Genomic DNA, 17,537 nt, shown 5'->3' with positions numbered 1-17,537 from the left:
AGCTGGGATAGTGGAAGGTGTCTCTGCCCATTCAGATGAGCTTTAAGGCCCTTTCCAGCCCAAACCATTCTGGGATTCTACGTTAAATGTGTGAAGGGGAACTGTGCATTTTCCACGCTGTTTTATGGACTCTTCCAGCCACATTCCAGGCTTGAAGCCTTCCTGGTGAAGCAAAGCCCTTGGGATGTGAATGGGCCACAGTTCTCACCCCTGGGTACCCCTAGCAGTGATGGCTGAAGGAATTTATTGGGATGGTGGTGGTGTCCAGCACGTCCCTCCCCTTGTCCTTGCTGCCCACCCCGTGCCAAGTGGGGCAGGTTTGAGCAGAGGGTGCCAGGGCCCCGTGCTGTGCACTGTGCTGTTTGACCAGGATTATCTGCCACGCACTAATTTCCTCTGGGGCCGTGATGAAGTCAGAAAACCACAGCAGCTCTCCCCGGCGGCGCCTTCCGCTGCGGATCACTTGACATGTCCCGTCCCAGGAGGGCCAGGCCAGGCTCGCTGCGGCACCATGGACCAGAGGGAGATCCTGCAGCACAACCTGCAAAGGGCCCAGGGCAAGAAGCTCAACAAAGGAGAGTTTGCAGAGGAGTTTTTGGTGAGTTCTCTCAAGGCTTGGCTCGGCGTTTCAGCTCGTGTCGGGGGGAATCGCTCGGTCACCTCTCAAACCTGGGACAGTGAGGTTTTCTGGGGGTTTCACAGCAGATACCTAGAAGTTAACTGGGCTGAGAGGAATGTAAAGACATGATAGAAATTTAGTGATTTGCATTTGAACTGTTTGCTTTTTAACTAATCACCAGAGTGCTTCCTGTTTTCTGCTCGGTGAATGCACTTGTTGGGACATGGTTTCACTTTGCCTGGTAACAGAACTGGGGACACAGGGAGGAATCTGGAGCCTCTGGCCCTGGTGACACAACTGGGGACACAGGGAGGAATATGGAGCCTCTGCCCCTTCTCCCCATTGCAATCTGTCAGACCTGTGGCACACGAGCTCCTGCCAGGCAGCTCTGGTTTGCCTTGCCTTGGCTCGTCCTTGTTTCTATAGAGCCCAGGTTGCCCAAGGGAGCTGTGGCTGCCCCATCCCTGGAGGTGTCCAAGGCCAGGGTGGAAAGGGCTTGGAACAACCTGGGACAGCAGCAGGTGTCCCTGCCTGTGGCAGGGGGTGGAATGAGATGAGCTTTAAGATCCCTTCCCACCCAAACCATTCTGGGATCTGTGTGCGGTGCTCCTGGCCCCTCCTGGAAACTGCTTTCTTCTTCCCTCAAGGCAAAAGCTGCACAAAATGCTGATGGCTCCCACCTCCCCCTGTGCTCTGCATTGCCCTGAATCTGTGAGCTCTCTGATATATTTTTGGTTTGGGTGCCAGGGGTGAGGCTCAGATGCCAATGCAAAAGCTGGTGGCTGGAGGTGGCCCTTGGTGTATCAGCTGGAGGCTCTGACAGGCTGGCTGGGCTGCTCTGAGAGGCAGTGGCATTGCCCAGCTCTCACAGGCACACGGAAGGGTAAAACTGTGAGATCTGAGATGTGTCAAACACTCAGACCATGTCAGTGGGCTCTGGGTTACCGAGGGGTCTCCACAAGCTCCAGCCCTGCTCTGTCATACCAGCAAATCTGGCCCTTCAAACGCTTGGGGAAAGCTGAGTGCTCGGTTTCCAGGTGTCTGGGTGGAGGGAAGTGATTAATCTGAGCCTGCAGTGACAGTCTGTTGTTCCATGGAACAAAGTGCTGTCGCTGCCTGCTGAGTTTCCCCTCTCTCTGCCCGTGTCTGTGTGTGTGAGGCTGTGGGCTCTGAGCCTGCTGCTCAGGCTGGCTCCAGCAGCCTCATGTGTTCATTCCTGACCAAAATGGCAGCTGGAAATGGTCAAGGCTGCATTTCCTGTTTAATGGGATAAGATCTCAAAGACACCTGATTTGTGGCTGCTTTTGCAAGGCAGCAGCCTCAGCAGGCCACCGTGCTGGCTCATTTCCAAACATGACAGATATATTCACGCCATTCCTCCACCCCAATTCCTGCCCTCTCCTTGTGGGACCGAGCATTTTTATGTGCAAATTGTGGTGATGTTACTGTAAATGATAGGGTTTCATTAGAATCTCCTTTTTCTGTTTGTGTAGTCTCACAGCTGGGCACTGCTGGGCACTGGTAACAAACAGTGTGTGTTATTTAGGAGCTGGGGGCAGTGAAATAAAATTCTGTGCTTTACCAGGAGAAAGATGCTTTAACTCCCTGTGAGTGCTGCAGCTTTATCCTTAAAATGAAAGAGATGAGAGCTTTGCAGCCCTGAGGGTCTGTCCCAGGACTCCTTGTCTTTCCCCAGTCCACGGAGCCACTGTTCCAGCTGCTTTTGCTCCCTTTGTGACTTGAGCATCGCTGCTTCCAGCTACAGATGGGAGCATCTCCACCAAAGTGAGGAAAATCAATAGATTTTTACCTGTCTTTTCTGGTATTATTCATTGAAGGTGCTTTGACATTGTCACTCCTCTGATCTGGGTGCCGTTTGAGAGGCTCCCCCGGGCCTCTCTCCCTCGTGAGACGCTTTTGTCACTTCACAAGCCGACGTGTGGGCACTGCCTCAGCACACACTTTCCATCCTTCACAGGCCTCTCAGAAGGTTCTGTCTCTATTCTTGCTCTGAGCAAAGCCACTCAGGAAAGAATTGATGGTGGTTGCAAACGTGACCCCTGGAGACCTTCGTGTGCTCTCCAGTAGTGAGCTGGCTGCAGCACGTCTGCTGTAATTTGTTCCACTCTTTTATCACAGAAGCTGAAGACACAGTCAACAAAGTACAGATCGGATAAAATCTACCCTACAGCAGCGTCTGAGCAGCCAGAGAATGTCAAGAAGAACAGATACAAGGACATCTTACCTTGTAGGTTGGAAATTGCATCTGCTCCTGCTCAGCCTTTTGTTTTTCTTGCTTTTCTGGTTCTCATTCTCTGCTGCCTGCCTGCACAGCTGTTCTGTGAGAGCATCTCACTGCTGTCTGTTGGCTTTGAGTCCTGCTGCTCAGATTTAGGGCTTTGCCTGCTCTGGAGGATTTTGGCACAATCAACACTGTCAGGCACACGGTGGGATTTTGGGGATGTCCTGTGCAGGAATGGGAGCTGGACTCGATGATCCTGGTGGGCCCTTTCCAAATTCAGGATATTCTGTGGTATTTCTACAGACAGAAGAACTTCCATTCCCTAGGAAACACATCCTCCAGTGATAATCCCTGCAAGTTCCTGGTTAGCACTGTAACCACTTGCATCCAAAGGCCTTTGGACAGTGATGTCTCCAGGATGTGCAAAGCAGATAACAGGCAAACCCTGCTGAGGCTTGCCTTGGTGCAGTGATCTCCAAAGGGCTCTGTCCCAGCACCAGAGCAGACTCTCTTTTGTCCATTCCAACCTGGAAAAGAAAGTAAATCACAGAATCATTAAGGCTGGAAAAGACCTCCAGGATCAGGTCCAGCTTTCAAACCCTGTATCTGACCCCACAGAGCTGGCGTGAGCCTGGGGTGCTGTTGGGTGGTTTGGGTTTGGCTTGCACGGGCAGAGGGGATCAGCATTTCCCGCAGCTCTCCCCTAAATCCTGCCCCACTCTGCACAAGGATCCTGTCCATCCCCTGTGTGTGCAGGCAGCAGGGCTGAGGGGATGTGCGGGGCTCCCTGACCTGGAGGGACAGACACTGACACCTTCCCCTGCTTTTGCAGTCGACCACAGCCGAGTGCAGCTGTCCCTGATTACGTCAGACACAGACTCTCATTACATCAATGCCAACTTCATCAAGGTTTGCCTCTTCTGTGGTGCCTTGTCCTGCAAAGGTGTTGATGGTGCCACCTGGGTGGGTTGTGCCAGGAGGAGCAGGCTGGGGGCTCTGCAGCAGTTTCTGGGCTGTGCTCAAGGGTAACTGAGGGAGGAAGATGAGGGAGCCCTCCAGAACCCCCTGGGCAGCACAGAGGCTGCAGGGCAAGGGACACACTCATGCTGGGGCTGGAACACTTTGTGGTTCTCAGCCCCAACTTCCTCGTTGCCGTTGCTGCCTTCGGTGGGTGACAGTGGCGCAAAACTGCCGGTGGCCAGAGTCACCTGGGCTGAGAGCAGTGCAGAGGCAGGAAACCCTGCAGGGCTGCACGGCTGCGGCGAGCAGCAGGGCAGGTCAGGGTGGGACAGGGCTCCACGTGCAGCTCCACCAGTCCTGGGCTGTCCTGGGCCTGCAGCCCTCCTCTGATGGATGGATGGATGGATGGATGGATGGATGGATGGATGATGGATGGATGGATGGATGATGGATGGATGGATGGATGGATGATGGACGGATGGATGGATGGATGGATGGATGGATGGATGGATGGATGGATGGATGGAGGGATGGATGGATGGATGGATGGATGGATGGATGGAGGGATGGATGGATGGATGGATGGAGGGATGGATGGATGGATGGATGGATGGATGGATGGATGGATGGATGGATGGATGGATGGAGGGATGGATGGATGGATGGAGGGATGGATGGATGGATGGATGGATGGATGGATGGATGGATGGAGGGATGGATGGAGGGATGGATGGATGGATGGATGGATGGATGGATGGATGGATGGATGATGGATGGATGGATGGATGATGGATGGATGGATGGATGGATGATGGACGGATGGATGGATGGATGGATGGATGGATGGATGGATGGAGGGATGGATGGAGGGATGGATGGATGGATGGAGGGATGGATGGATGGATGGATGGATGGATGGATGGATGGATGGATGGAGGGATGGATGGAGGGATGGATGGATGGATGGATGGATGGATGGATGGATGGATGGAGGGATGGATGGATGGATGGATGGATGGATAGATAGATAGATAGATAGATAGATAGATAGATAGATAGATGGATGGATGGATCCCTTCATTCTCCATGATGGTGACCAGTGGCCCAGGGCTCTGTGTAACCTGTCTGCAGAAGATTCCCAACAGGATCACAGTTCATTCTTCAGCCATCAGCAACAGAGCTGTGGCCACATCACCTCCAAGCTCCCAGAGGTGCTGTAAGAGCTGCTGCTGGTCTCTGGGAGCACATCCCAGCTCCACAGCTTGGCCCTGCCTTTGGTTTGCACACCACTATGTGAATTAATCTATGTGCCCAAAACTCAATTCTATGAAAGTCCTCCTAAATCCTTAATGGGTTTGCAGGTAGAAATGAATTCAGAGAAAGGAATGACTTTATTTCTGCTGGTGAACTATGCACAGATGTGTCCATGTCTGGTTTGAATGTTCCAGGGTGTCTATGGGCCAAGAGCATACATTGCAACCCAGGGTCCTCTGCCCACCACTGTCACTGACTTTTGGAGGATGATTTGGGAGTATGAAGTCCTGGTAAGGTGTAGATTTATATTTAGATATAAATGTCCTTTTTCTTAAAGAAAAGTTGTCCTTCCAGCCAGAAGTCCTTTGTTGGGACTCAGGGGAAGGCAGCCCTCAGAGTTGCCTTATCACTGATAAGTACCCACAAGAGATGAGTTTAATTTTGCTGCCTGGATAAGAAATTCATGTTCAGCCTTTTCTAATGAGCCTTCTTCCTGCAGGTCGTGGTCATGGCTTGTATGGAGTTTGAAATGGGGAAGGTGAGTAGCATGTCACAGCGTGCCAGGGCAGGGTGAGAGATGCAGATTTTTATTAAATCCCACAGTGACAGCAATTTCTGTTTGTTATAAGCTGGTTTCTGGGTCTCCATCTGCAAATGGTCCTTGGGAGATGTTCCTGCCCATGGCAGAGGGTGAAAGGAGAGGATCTTTAAGGTCCTTTCCAACCAAACCAGTCTGTGATCCCATGAAATTCTTCAGCCATTTCCAGCAGCGTAGGGAATCTCTCTGGAAAGGGAAAACCAGCAGTGGCAGCTCCAAGGAAGTGAGGCTGGAGCTGAGCCTCTTCCCAGAGTGAATTTTGTCCTGAAAAGTGAAAAAGGGCCAGTGGGGAATAACCAAACACATCGTGCTTGTCCCCACAGAAGAAATGTGAGCGGTACTGGGCGGAGGTGGACGGCTCCCCCCTGCACTGTGGCCCTTTCTCCATCACCTGTGTGAGTGCAGCCCCCCAGCACCCTGTCCCACCCCAGGGCACCACAGAAAATCTGATTCTGACCCCTTCTTCTGCAGGAGGCTGAGGAGAAGAGGAATGAGTATGTGATTAGAACTTTAAAGGTGACCCTGAATGAGGTAAGGAGGAAAGGTCAAGGCAGAAAATGTACCTGGCTTTTGTTATATAAATAATATATTAAAATATGGTACATTTTGTGCAGAAAATTTTACATTGCTCAGGCTGCTGAATTAGATTTGACAGCAGTTGAGGGAACAAAGGAAGTAAAAAATTCATTAACTCAGACCTCAGTTTCTGAAGCTGTTTGTCAGCCATGGCAAACCAGGCTCTGGTAAGTGGGGCTAAGGATGTTATAAAACAGCTCCTGCAGCAAAACCAGCTGCAAACTGCTGCTCTGCCCTTTGCCTGCTGCTGCAGATGGGAGTGGGGATGGAGCAGAGACCCAGCTCCCCTTGCTGGGTGACATCCCAGATCCTGGCACCGCTCTTCTCCTGCAGGCAGCCCGCACCATCTTCCACTTCCACTACAAGAACTGGCCAGACCACCACGTGCCCTCGTCCATCCAGCCCATCCTGGAGCTGGTCAGGGACATTCGCTGCTACCAGCCCGATGACAGGGTCCCTGTCTGCATCCACTGCAGGTGGGTGGGCTGGCTGCCACAGCCAAGCTCCTCTTGTGGGGAGCCCTAAGGGAAAAGGGGGACAGCCAGCATGAACAGGGGGCAGGGAAGGAGGGAGCAGCAGGCCAGCAGTTGAATCACAGAACCATGGAATTGTTTAGGTTGGAAAAGTCCCTTAAGATGCTTGAGTCCAATCATTGGCCCAGCACTGCCATGGCCACCTCTAAACCATGTCCCCAGGTGCCACATTTACACATCTGTTCAATGGTGGCTTCAGCACTGCCCTGGGCAGCCTGTGCCAGTGCTTGACAATGCTTTTGGTGGAGAAATTTTCCCTAATATGCAATCTGAACCTCCCCTTGGGCAACCTGAGGCTGTTTCCCCTTGTCCTGTCCCTTGTCAGTTGGGAGAGGAGACCAACCTGGCTGGCTGCACCCTCGTTTCAGGGAGTGAGACTGTCTGGGTCACAGACACCACTGGCCATGCCCACGAGTGGCTGTCACCACAGGGGGACTGGGAGCTGTGCTCAGGGCATGAGCTGTGCACCCTACCCTGTGCAGCAGAGCCCTGAGTGGGGCTGCAGGATGTGTGTGGGACAGCAGGGTCCCAGGTGGCTGTGGGTGCTCTCCAAACATCCCTGTGAGAAGCACAGTGTGCCCAGGTGTGCCCCGTGCCCAGGCTGTGTCCCGTGCCCAGGCTGTGCCCCATGCCCAGGCTGTGCCCCGTGCCCAGGCTGTGCCCCGTGCCCAGGTGTGCCCCATGCCCAGGCTGTGCCCCGTGCCCAGGCTGTGTCCCGTGCCCAGGTGTGCCCCGTGCCCAGGCTGTGCCCCGTGCCCAGGTGTGCCCCGTGCCCAGGTGTGCCCTGTGCCCAGGCTGTGCCCCATGCCCAGGCTGTGCCCCGTGCCCAGGCTGTGCCCCGTGCCCAGGTGTGCCCCGTGCCCAGGTGTGCCCTGTGCCCAGGCTGTGCCCCGTGCCCAGGCTGTGCCCCGTGCCCAGGTGTGCTCCGTGCCCAGGCTGTGTCCCGTGCCCAGGCTGTGACCCATGCCCAGGCTGTGCCCCGTGCCCAGGTGTGCTCCGTGCCCAGGCTGTGCCCCGTGCCCAGGTGTGCCCCCTGCCCAGGCTGTGCCCCGTGCCCAGGCTGTGCCCCATGCCCAGGCTGTGCCTCGTGCCCAGGCTGTGCCTCGTGCCCAGGTGTGCCCCGTGCCCAGGCTGTGCCCCATGCCCAGGCTGTGCCTCGTGCCCAGGCTGTGCCTCGTGCCCAGGCTGTGCCCCATGCCCAGGCTGTGCCTCGTGCCCAGGCTGTGTCCCGTGCCCAGGCTGTGCCCCGTGCCCAGGTGTGCCCCGTGCCCAGGTGTGCCCTGTGCCCAGGCTGTGCCCCGTGCCCAGGCTGTGCCCCGTGCCCAGGTGTGCCCCGTGCCCAGGGTGTGCCCTGTGCCCAAGCTGTGCCCCGTGCCCAGGCTGTGCCCCGTGCCCAGGTGTGCCCTGTGCTGTCATTGCAGTGCTGGCTGTGGCAGAACCGGTGTCATCTGTGCCATCGACTACACCCAGAAGCTGCTGAAGGACGGGGTGAGTGCCAGCCTCAGTGCCCCCCATGCCCCCTGCCCCCCTCCCCAGCCCTCCCTCTGCCCTCCAGCCCCTCTGACGGTGCTCAGGGGGATTTCAGGGGAGTGGGAGCTCCCCATGGAGAACAGCAGTGACAAAGTGCTGATTGCCCACTCCCAGTTTATGCCCAGTTTGTGCCACCCCTCTCCAGGCACTGGCAGCATCACCCCAGTGGGGCAGAGTCCACCTCCACTGCTCACTCTGACCAGGCCCTCAGCTCACAGCACATGGTCCTGTGCTGACCTTCACTCTTCAATACATATTTACTGTCTATGTTTGTCTCTCCACATTCACGCATCAGATATTCAGCGTTTCCAAACCAGCTCCTTGCAGTAGCAGGCCTGGATTTCAGACAGTGCTCTGAACTGCATCATGACTTGGAATTTTTGTGGAATTAGACCTGTCTGTAATTTTTATCAGAGAAATCATTGAAAATTTGGGTTGGAAGATCTTAAAAATCCTTTCTTTCCAGTCCCTCCTGTCCAGCCTGGCCTTGGACACTTGCAGGGATCCAGGGGCAGCCACAGCTGCTCTGGGCACCCTGTGCCAGGGCCTGGCCACCCTCACAGGGAGGAATTCCTTCCCAATATTAAATCTAAATCTCTCCTCCTTTAGCTTAAAACCATTTTGTCTTTTCTCTTTCTCACCAGATTGTTCCAGTGAACTTCAGTGTTTTCAACCTGATCCAGGAGATGCGCACACAGCGACCCTGCATAGTGCAGACCAAGGTGTGTTTGGGGAAGGTCACCACTGCTCCATGCTGGCCCCTCACCTTTCCCACAGCAGGGAAACCCAGAGCAGTGCTGCTGCTGGGTGTGGAGATGTTGTGCCAAGTCCCTTTTCTGAGCAGAACAATGATTTGGCAGAAGCTGATTTGGTAGCTGAGCGTTTTCTTGTGGACAGCTGGGCCAGCACTCACAGTGGGATTTATCAAATGCTTACACTGTGAAACCAGGGACTGTCCAGGCAGTAAAGTGGGAACTTTCCTCAGCTGCAACAGACTGAAGAGGAAGCTCAATGCAGAACAGTGCTGTTTGCACACCCAAAAGCCCCCAAATGCCTCAGTGTGAGCCCTGTGAGAGTTGTGGCTTCTGCATCTTCTCAAAATTCACACCCTGCTGACGGACAGGAAAGGCACCTTCTCTCAGGATGATGCTTGCTTGGGGAGCGGTGGCCATTCACAGGTCCCTCAGGTGCTGGCTGTCACAGTTTCTGTCTGTCTGTCTGGAATGCAGGAGCAGTATGAGCTGGTTTATGACGCCGTGATTGAGCTCTTCAGAAGGCAGATTCAAGCACTCGATGCCCAGAAAGATTCTGCTGCTTCACAGGTAAAAGTGCCAGGACAAACACACTGCCTCTTGCAGTCTGGGCACTCCAGCTCTAACCTCAATTCCTGCTGCAGATCTGGGGTGAATTCCCATATTTTCTACTCCACTTGATATCCAAACTGCCTCTTTTGACATTAACCCATGAGAATCCAGCTCTTCCCCTCAATGTGCAATGCTTGTCACAAACAAGACCTAGATTTTCTTCAGTCTCAAAATAATTTTCTATTCTCTACGTATTTTTACTATTGTTTAATGTCGTGTGTGAATAGAACAGCATGAATTTTCTACAGGACTGACTGATTTCCCTGGGGATGTGCCGGTGAAACTGGAGGGATTTTCAGACCAGGTTGGGAAGTTTGGGATCCCAAGGCAGTGAGGCTGAATGTATGCTAGTGAGGGAATCAGCACTACAGCCTGGCTGTGGGAGGGCATAGGGGGAAATATCTTGTAAAAAACACAGCCAAGTCTCACAAATCTGTTACAACTCTGAGGAAAAGAAATGTGGTCTTGGTGTGAAGTTGCATATTAACAGGAATAGCCAAAATCTCTCTGGTTGAGGTTTTCTTTGCTCTTTCTGTTCTGTGGCTGCTGACATGAGCCTCACTGCATCAAATTCAGGAAAGTAAATGCATCACAGCAAAGCCTGGAAGGTCACTGTGAGCTCATTTTGTCAGAAACTTTTATCTCAAAAATTGGGAAGGGGATGCTGCCATGGGACTCGTGCCTCAGTTTTACCATTCCAAGCCAGAGCTGAGTGAGAAAAGAACTGGAAAAAGCCTTTTTGGACTGGTTAAGGACAGTCTGTGAGCAAAGGTCACACAGGGCTGACACAAAATGCAGAGGGCTTTTCAAGTCAGGATGTGGTTTTGCAGCTCTTGCCCAAACCTCTCGCCCCCCTAAACCTCCCTGTGCTCTGGGGACACTGTGCAGAGCACGGGGATGGCCATGAGCTGGTGTCATGCACAAAACCAGCACCCAGCTTGCCCAGTGTGGGCTCCTGAAGGCAAAGTGTCTGCACAGGCTGCCTGCCAGCTGTTTGGCACAGCTGGATGGTTGTGGGGCTCGCTGCACTCTCATTTCAGAAAGGTGCTGGCAGAGTTGCTCTTCAGAAAGTTCTGCCTGCAGTTTTCAGCTCCACCTTGGTGTCATTTCCCAAGAGCTTTAGTAATTAGAAGCATTTGGCATAAATCCCAGCTCCTGAAGCAGCACGTTGGTGTTCTTTACATTCTGCCTCCTCACTCCTGTTTGCAAACATTTCCTTTCCCCAGGAAGGAGCAGGGCATCCTGCAGCCAAGCCAGTCCTGACTCCAGTGGAGGACATTTATGGCCTGAGCTCACTCACCTGGTAAGTCCCAGCACAATATCCCTGGCTGGTATTTGCAGTCACCCACACGATTGCAGAGATGAACTTCTCAATGTGTGCTCTAAAACATTTTATCTCTCAGGATCTGCTGCCTCCCCTGAGTTCCATTTTGACTCTCACGTTTGTTCCTAACATAATTCATGGAATCATAAAGGTTGGAAAAGTCTTCTGAGACCACCAAGCCCAACCATTAACTGCCAGGTCCAACACTAAGCCATGTCCCCAAGTGCCACATGGATGTGTTTGATGAGCACTTCCATGGATGGTGTGTCCACCACTTCCCTGGGCAGCCTGTTGCAATGCCTCATCACCAGTGAAGAAACTTTTCCTAATTTCCTAATAATTCCCGCACTTCTCACTGATGTGTCTCAGCCTGTGTGCCATTATCTGTCCCCTCCTTCTGCCCTGGGCTTTGTGTCACCCAGTGTTTCACATATGAATTGAAAACAGTATAAAAAAGTATAAAAGAGTATTAAAAAGTCTCATGAACATGGAGGTTGGATTATCCCAGCCCTCTGCCTGCCATGGAATGCCCCCACACTGATCCCATCTCCCATCTGCACATTCCACCCCAGTGCCCCTTGCTGCAGGAGCAGCAACCCTGAGGATGCAGCTTCCCAATGCCAGCAGCTTCCAGGGGTGGTGGGATCTCTCTGCGGACATGGTTGGGATTGCAGTGTCTCCTTTCTGTAAATAATTTTGCTTTATTATTCAGTTTACTGACATAAAGGGGCCTTCCCTGTTCACCATTTCATGGTGTTGAAATGGAGAATGGAGCACAGCCTTGCTCCAGGCTGGGCTCTGCATTCCTGAGGGAATTGCTCCTGGCAGCAGTGCTGTGGGCTAACTCTTTCTGAGCCCTCCATGGCTCTCACTCCACACTTTATTGTGCTTTTCCTGCAGCTCAGAGCCAGAGGAGCAGACCCCACACCAACACCTCCCTCCACAGCAGGACAAGCACCAACATCTCCCTCCTGAGGCACAGAGCAAAGCGTCCCTGCCCTCGCTGTGTGCCCCGGGGGCACAGCCCAGCTCTGCCAGCAGAGTGCCCCCCATCAGACAGGCCATCTCCTTCGGGGCTCTGAACTTGTCCAGCTGCACCAAGGCAGCTGCTGGCGAGCCCTGGGGTGCTGGGGGTGCCCCTCAGAAACGCAGCAGCTGGGAGCTGGAGCTGGAGCTGGAGCCAAAGGGAGCAGGCAGGAGGGCACCTGGTGCCAGGGCACCTCTGGCATGGACTGTATCGACCCCTCTAGGCCTGGGGCAGCAGGGCGAGGGCTGGGAATGGGATGCAGGGGATGCCAAGCCGGTTTGGAGTACCCAGCGGCCAAAAGGTCACTCGAGCTTCCAGGATGGATTTTCCCCTGCGGACCTGCACCCCTCCAGACGAGCAGCAGGTGCCCCCTCAGGCCGCAGGAAGCAGGGGCAATGCCCTCACCCTTCCCTGTGCTCAGCAGAAGACCCCTACTTCTCATCACTGTCTCCAGACGACCCTGTGTCCCCCGTGTTCCCCTTTCTGGGGGGGCAGGACGAGCTCCTCCCTCCGTGCTCTGCCAGTGCCCCCCTAGAGCCCAGCACAGGCAGCTCCCCATCACCCCAGCAGGCTCCCCTGGACCAGCAGAGGATCTGCTCCTCGGGTGAGTGCTGCTGGGACAAGGGGACACTTGGGATCGGGTCACTCTGGACTGGGGCCGGCTGGAGGGAGTGGCTGGTGTGGTCATCTGGTGTCCAGGCAGGGCTGTAGCTGCTCCTCAGGACTGGGCTCTCATGGGAGCTGAGGGAACAACTGATTTCACAAAGACATGCTCGTTATCCCAGTGTCTTGGGGAGTCCTGGGAGGTGCAGCCCAAGCCAAGCAGCAGCAGAGCCACCAGCTGCATGCCTGGCTCTGTGCTGGGTTATGCTCATTTTCCTCGTGCAGTTGGTGCTGGGAGTTATTTGGATGTTTAGCCACAGTTTAGAGGTGTTTAACCCCAATCTCTGGTGTGGTGCAGGGCAGGAGCAGCCCCCTCCCCTACACAGCAGTCCTCTCATGTCCTCTCATGTCCTGCCATGCCAGTAACCTGTCTGTGCCTCTCCAACCAGCCCCCCTGTCACAGCCTGATGATGATGATGATGATGATGCTCCTCCACCCCTGCCCCAGCGCACCCCCGAGTCCTTCATTGTGGCCAGTGAGCCAGGTGAGTGATGACCAACATTGAATGTGGGGCTCAGCAGCACTGGGGGCTCACCCAACATCGGGGTGGCTCTGTAGCATCTGGCAGTGAGGGATGAGGAATGATCTCTCTGTGTTCAACTGCTTCCAGGGCAATTTCCTCAGGCCACACCAGGTTTCCAGATTCCAGACAGAAATCCAAATATTGGAACCTCGTGGGAGTGGAGTGGTGAGTCTCACTCAAAGGGGTTCCATGACCCTGTGAGACTGAGACCGTGTAAGGTACAAGTGGCATTTTACCTCTTTTCTGTCACTATTCCTATGCCAATCTCCTCACCACATTTCCTTCTGTGAGAAAGACTCTAGTTTTTGGCACTTTGTACTTGCCATAAATTATTTAATAGAATCTCAGAATCATGGAATAGTTTGGGTTGGAAGGGACTCTTACGAAAATCCCATTCCATACCCCAGCCATGGGCAGGGACACCTTCCACTAGACCACGTTGCTCCAAGCCCTGTCCAACCTGGCCTTGAACACTTCCAATGATTTCAGGGCTCAGGATTGGAAAGAAGATGGGGTCTCAGTCCAGCCCCTTCTTAACAACATCTACTTTACTCCAAACATTATTTTTTGGGATTCTAAGACCAGTATAGGGTAATAAACACATTGTCCCTCATTTAGAGAAGGATAATGAACACAGGACATTTGTGTTCTGCTGAGCTTCACCAGCCCTGTGGAACCAACAGGAGCTGAACAAAATCCAGGCTTCTGTTGGTGATCCCTTAGCTGAGTGACAGCTCTGTGAAGTGAAGAATGAGGCACAAGTCTGTCTTCCTCTACACAAGTGTGGAGGTGTGTGTGGGAGGGTGTTTGCACATCACATCCTTTCCTCTTCTCTGGCTTCCTTGTGTGCAAGAAAACAACATTTGGATGTGGGAATTTTAAATACCTGCCTTGTGTTTTGTTTCCAGAGTGTGAAGCTTTGGAGCCCACAAACAGGTATAAGTTAAAAGCTGGAATTAATCTTAATCTTTGGAATTAAGACCTGCTTTTTTCCTGAAACTGCTTTATCTAGCAAATGTGTTTAGGATCTGTGCTCAGTGCAACGGAAATTGTTGCTAAATAGTTCTGCAACTAAATAGTTCTAACCAGAACTAAACAGTTCTGCAAACAAGTGAACTGGTAGTTTTATGTTTCCTAATCAGCTCCTGCCTCATCCTGTTCATGAGGATGTCCCTTGCAGCCTCCTCTTTGTCTGCATGTCGTGTGTTTCCTTTGAGGCAACTGAGATCAGCTGGTTGCTTCTAAAAAATATAAATATAAAAATAAAATAAACATAAACATAAATATAAATATAAATATAAATATAAATATAAATATAAATATAAATATAAATATAAATATAAATATAAATATATATTACTTTTAAGCTAGGTAATCAACTCTTTTATCTTTTCTTTCTCAGAGACAGCCCAGGATCGCTCCAATTCTCCTCCTCCGCTTCCTGAAAGAACCCCGGAGTCGTTTGTTCTTGCTGAGGCAGCAAGTGAGTGCTGAGCTCTTTTCTCAGGATCTGACTGAGTTTTCACACTCACACCTAAGCCTGGAGGTTCCTGAGAGTGTGACCCACTTGTTCAAAGCACTACCAGGTAGTGCTTCAGCACTTCCCTGCAGGAGAGCTCAGCAAATAAACACAAGTAGGGAACCTGCAGAAAATTTCTAGAAGTGCTGCATTAGAGGAGATGAAAAGCAGCAACAAAGCACTTGGAAAAAAAGCAGGAGGGTTTGTGAATGACCACTGAAAATGTACATATGATGTATGTTCCCAGGTCTCCAGCCTGCTGCAAGAAATTCCTCAAGTCCTGCAGGTTTGGAGAACAAGGGCTCAGGAACATCATCCAAAGAACTCATTAAATGCTTCAGGAGGAGCAAGGTAAAAGAAACAAAAGGTGTGGGGGAAAAAAGGAGAGAGAAGGGCTCTGGCCCAGCTGGTGCTGCTTTCTCACTGGGGAACAGGGCCTGCTTTGAGAGTGCTTGTGTTCAGGGCAAGAAAACAAGAATAATAAAAATATTCTGGTGTAGAAGTGCAAACACCCACCCTGTCTGCACTGGGAACAGAGAAACCCAGCTTTGGCACTCCATCCACCTGGGGTCCCAGCTCCTCTGGGAAAAAGTCGCCCCTGAGTCCATCCTGCAAGGACAGAACCATTGCCAGCATCCTCTTGCTGAGCCTGCTGTAAATTATTCCTGTGAGATTGTTCTTTGGGGTGTCATGGTGCAACAGAAAAGCTCTGGAGGAAAACAGCAAGGAAAATACAAACTGGAGGCTTTGGGGATGACAAGGAAAAAGCCAAAGAGAGTGGCACAAAGTTTATTTTTTATGAAATATAATGCTTGTACATTTACCAGTGAATTCCCACAGTAGCTAATCTATTTATACATGGACATTTATCAGTGTTTTTATACATGTGCATTACCAGCAAATTCCCATTAGTAGCTGCTCCATTGCTTCACACATTTTTTCCAACAAGCCTTTTTCTATTTTTTTTTTTACAGAGCTTGAAAATATTGAAAAATGTGAAAAAAAGTAAGTTTTCAGGCCAATATCTTTGCAAAGGCTTTAAGCAAGTGTTTAAATGTGTGGGACCAGTGACCAGCTGCTCCAGTTTTTATTATTTTTATCATTTTTTATTTCTAGGCATCTGCAGTCCATCTTCACTGACAAAATCATCAGAACCTGCCCCAACAAACTCTCCAAGGTCCTTCCTTAATTTTGGTATGTTTTGCTCTTCATGTTTTGGTAGGAAGAACCTGGTTCTTGGAAGTCTAAATGCCAGGCAGAACACTTACAAATATTTCAAATAATGCTCATTGGGTTTTACACATATAGTTTTTACACATTTACAACTTTATTTGCAACTACGAGATGTTGCTTTTCCGTCAGATCTTAACACTTGGGAAAGATCTGAAATTGCAAGTGTTTTCAATTCCTGTGTTATTTTAAGGGATTACAAAATCAGCATCTGTACCATACTGAATTTGTTGCATTAAAAAACATATAATTTCTTCCTAGGCTTTGCAAATCGATTCTCAAAACCTAAAGGACCAAGAAATCCACCCCCAGCATGGAATATTTAGATGTATTTTACAGACTTGGCGCTGCAGATTTGTGAAATCATCCTGAAATACTTGGAATGCCCATCCCAGTGAAGCTTCCACCAAAATAAACACATCCAAAGCTGTTACACGGTATTGGCAGCTCAGGCACTACTTGCACATTCACTGAATTTAAAACCGGAGTTTTAAAGTCAAGAATGCAAAAGTACCAGCAGCTTTCAGTTAACCTTGGAATACAAGTTTTATCCTAAGGAGGGACATATTTTTGTCATGTTTTGGAATGTAATCACTTCAAAAGGATGGATTTGAGCATAAACTGATGATGGGACTCAGTGAAGGCTCTGGAATGAACTCTGGAAAGCCAACGGAGCAGAGAGAAGTGATCCAGACCCTCTCTCATGTTTATAGGTCTACTTCAATCAAAGACACTGAAATGTTTACATTACTTGGACTACGAGGGAATTAGCATCCCAAATTCTAGAAATAATATATATATATATATATATATTTCGGGTTTTTTCCCCATCTGAGTGAATCAGAGCATTTGTCTGGATTTTGGGGCAATAAGACTTAAGATGGAGATTGATCCCGTGGAAAAAAACCTGGTGTAACTGCACAAGTGGCTGACCCAGCTGCTCTTCTATCTGGGAAAAAAAATTCCCAAAACACCACGACAGCAAGGAAAATATTATTGTATTTTAAACAATGCTGTTTTCAAGGATTTGTGACTCTCCAGCACAGAGTTTCATGTGGGAATGGGGAAGATGAGATTTCTTGCCAGATTCCTCAAAAGATTCCCCTGATCAGTGGGGAGGGATAAAGATGAACATTGCTTTATATTATTTGTTTCCTGTATAGACGGGGTAAAAAAAAACCCCAAACACCAAAATACCCCACCAGCCAAGGTGGGATTTGGGGAATTTGGTCAAGAAGAATCTGCTGACCACTGCTGGAATGGAAAACTCAGCTGGACAGGGTTTGGAGCAACCTGCTGTGGTGGAAGGTGCCCCAGCCCATGGCAGTGGGTGAAACGAGATTTTTAAGCTCCCTCCTAACCCTTTACATTCTATGATTCAATGATTTTATTCCATCCCACTGCCATGGGCAGGGATGTCCTCCTTAGGCTCGCTCCAACAACTCCACATCATCTCCCTTAGGGGGAAAGCCTCGGCAGCACCCCGCGGCCGGTGTTTAATGGATGAAGCACTTTAGAACAAGCGACAAACGCCACTAAAATAAAAGTTTTTATCCCTGCGCACTCTCCAACCC

At 51.1% G+C, this 17,537-nt stretch overlaps 1 protein-coding gene across 1 annotated transcript; it reads left to right on the top strand.

The window, feature by feature from the left end:
* Positions 1 to 370: 370 nt before the first annotated feature.
* PTPN22 (protein tyrosine phosphatase non-receptor type 22) lies at positions 371 to 17,516 on the top strand. Its single transcript, XM_026796857.2, has 21 exons — positions 371 to 598; positions 2,759 to 2,867; positions 3,694 to 3,770; positions 5,270 to 5,365; positions 5,575 to 5,613; positions 5,997 to 6,068; positions 6,145 to 6,204; positions 6,583 to 6,725; positions 8,204 to 8,270; positions 8,957 to 9,034; positions 9,542 to 9,634; positions 10,903 to 10,979; positions 11,901 to 12,631; positions 13,080 to 13,175; positions 13,302 to 13,432; positions 14,123 to 14,150; positions 14,617 to 14,697; positions 14,981 to 15,084; positions 15,708 to 15,738; positions 15,850 to 15,927; positions 16,225 to 17,516. Exons 1-21 carry the CDS (start codon positions 512 to 514, stop codon positions 16,287 to 16,289), a joined length of 2,343 nt encoding a protein of 780 aa, XP_026652658.2. The 5' UTR covers positions 371 to 511; the 3' UTR covers positions 16,290 to 17,516.
* The last annotated feature ends 21 nt before the right edge of the window (positions 17,517 to 17,537 follow it).

This window comes from Zonotrichia albicollis, chromosome 28 (genome assembly GCF_047830755.1).
Source record: "Zonotrichia albicollis isolate bZonAlb1 chromosome 28, bZonAlb1.hap1, whole genome shotgun sequence".
Taxonomy (NCBI): Eukaryota; Metazoa; Chordata; class Aves; order Passeriformes; family Passerellidae; genus Zonotrichia; species Zonotrichia albicollis.
This window is presented reverse-complemented; position numbering and strand designations above follow the sequence as displayed.

Excerpts from the sequence above, each read along its gene's own strand:
- PTPN22 (XM_026796857.2), top strand. The coding sequence starts at position 512 with ATGGACCAGAGGGAGATCCTGCAGCACAACCTGCAAAGGGCCCAGGGC. Across the intron at positions 6,205-6,582 it reads TAAAGGTGACCCTGAATGAG|GCAGCCCGCACCATCTTCCA; the intron begins GTAAGGAGGAAA and ends CTTCTCCTGCAG. Across the intron at positions 13,433-14,122 it reads TGAGACTGAGACCGTGTAAG|AGTGTGAAGCTTTGGAGCCC; the intron begins GTACAAGTGGCA and ends TTTTGTTTCCAG.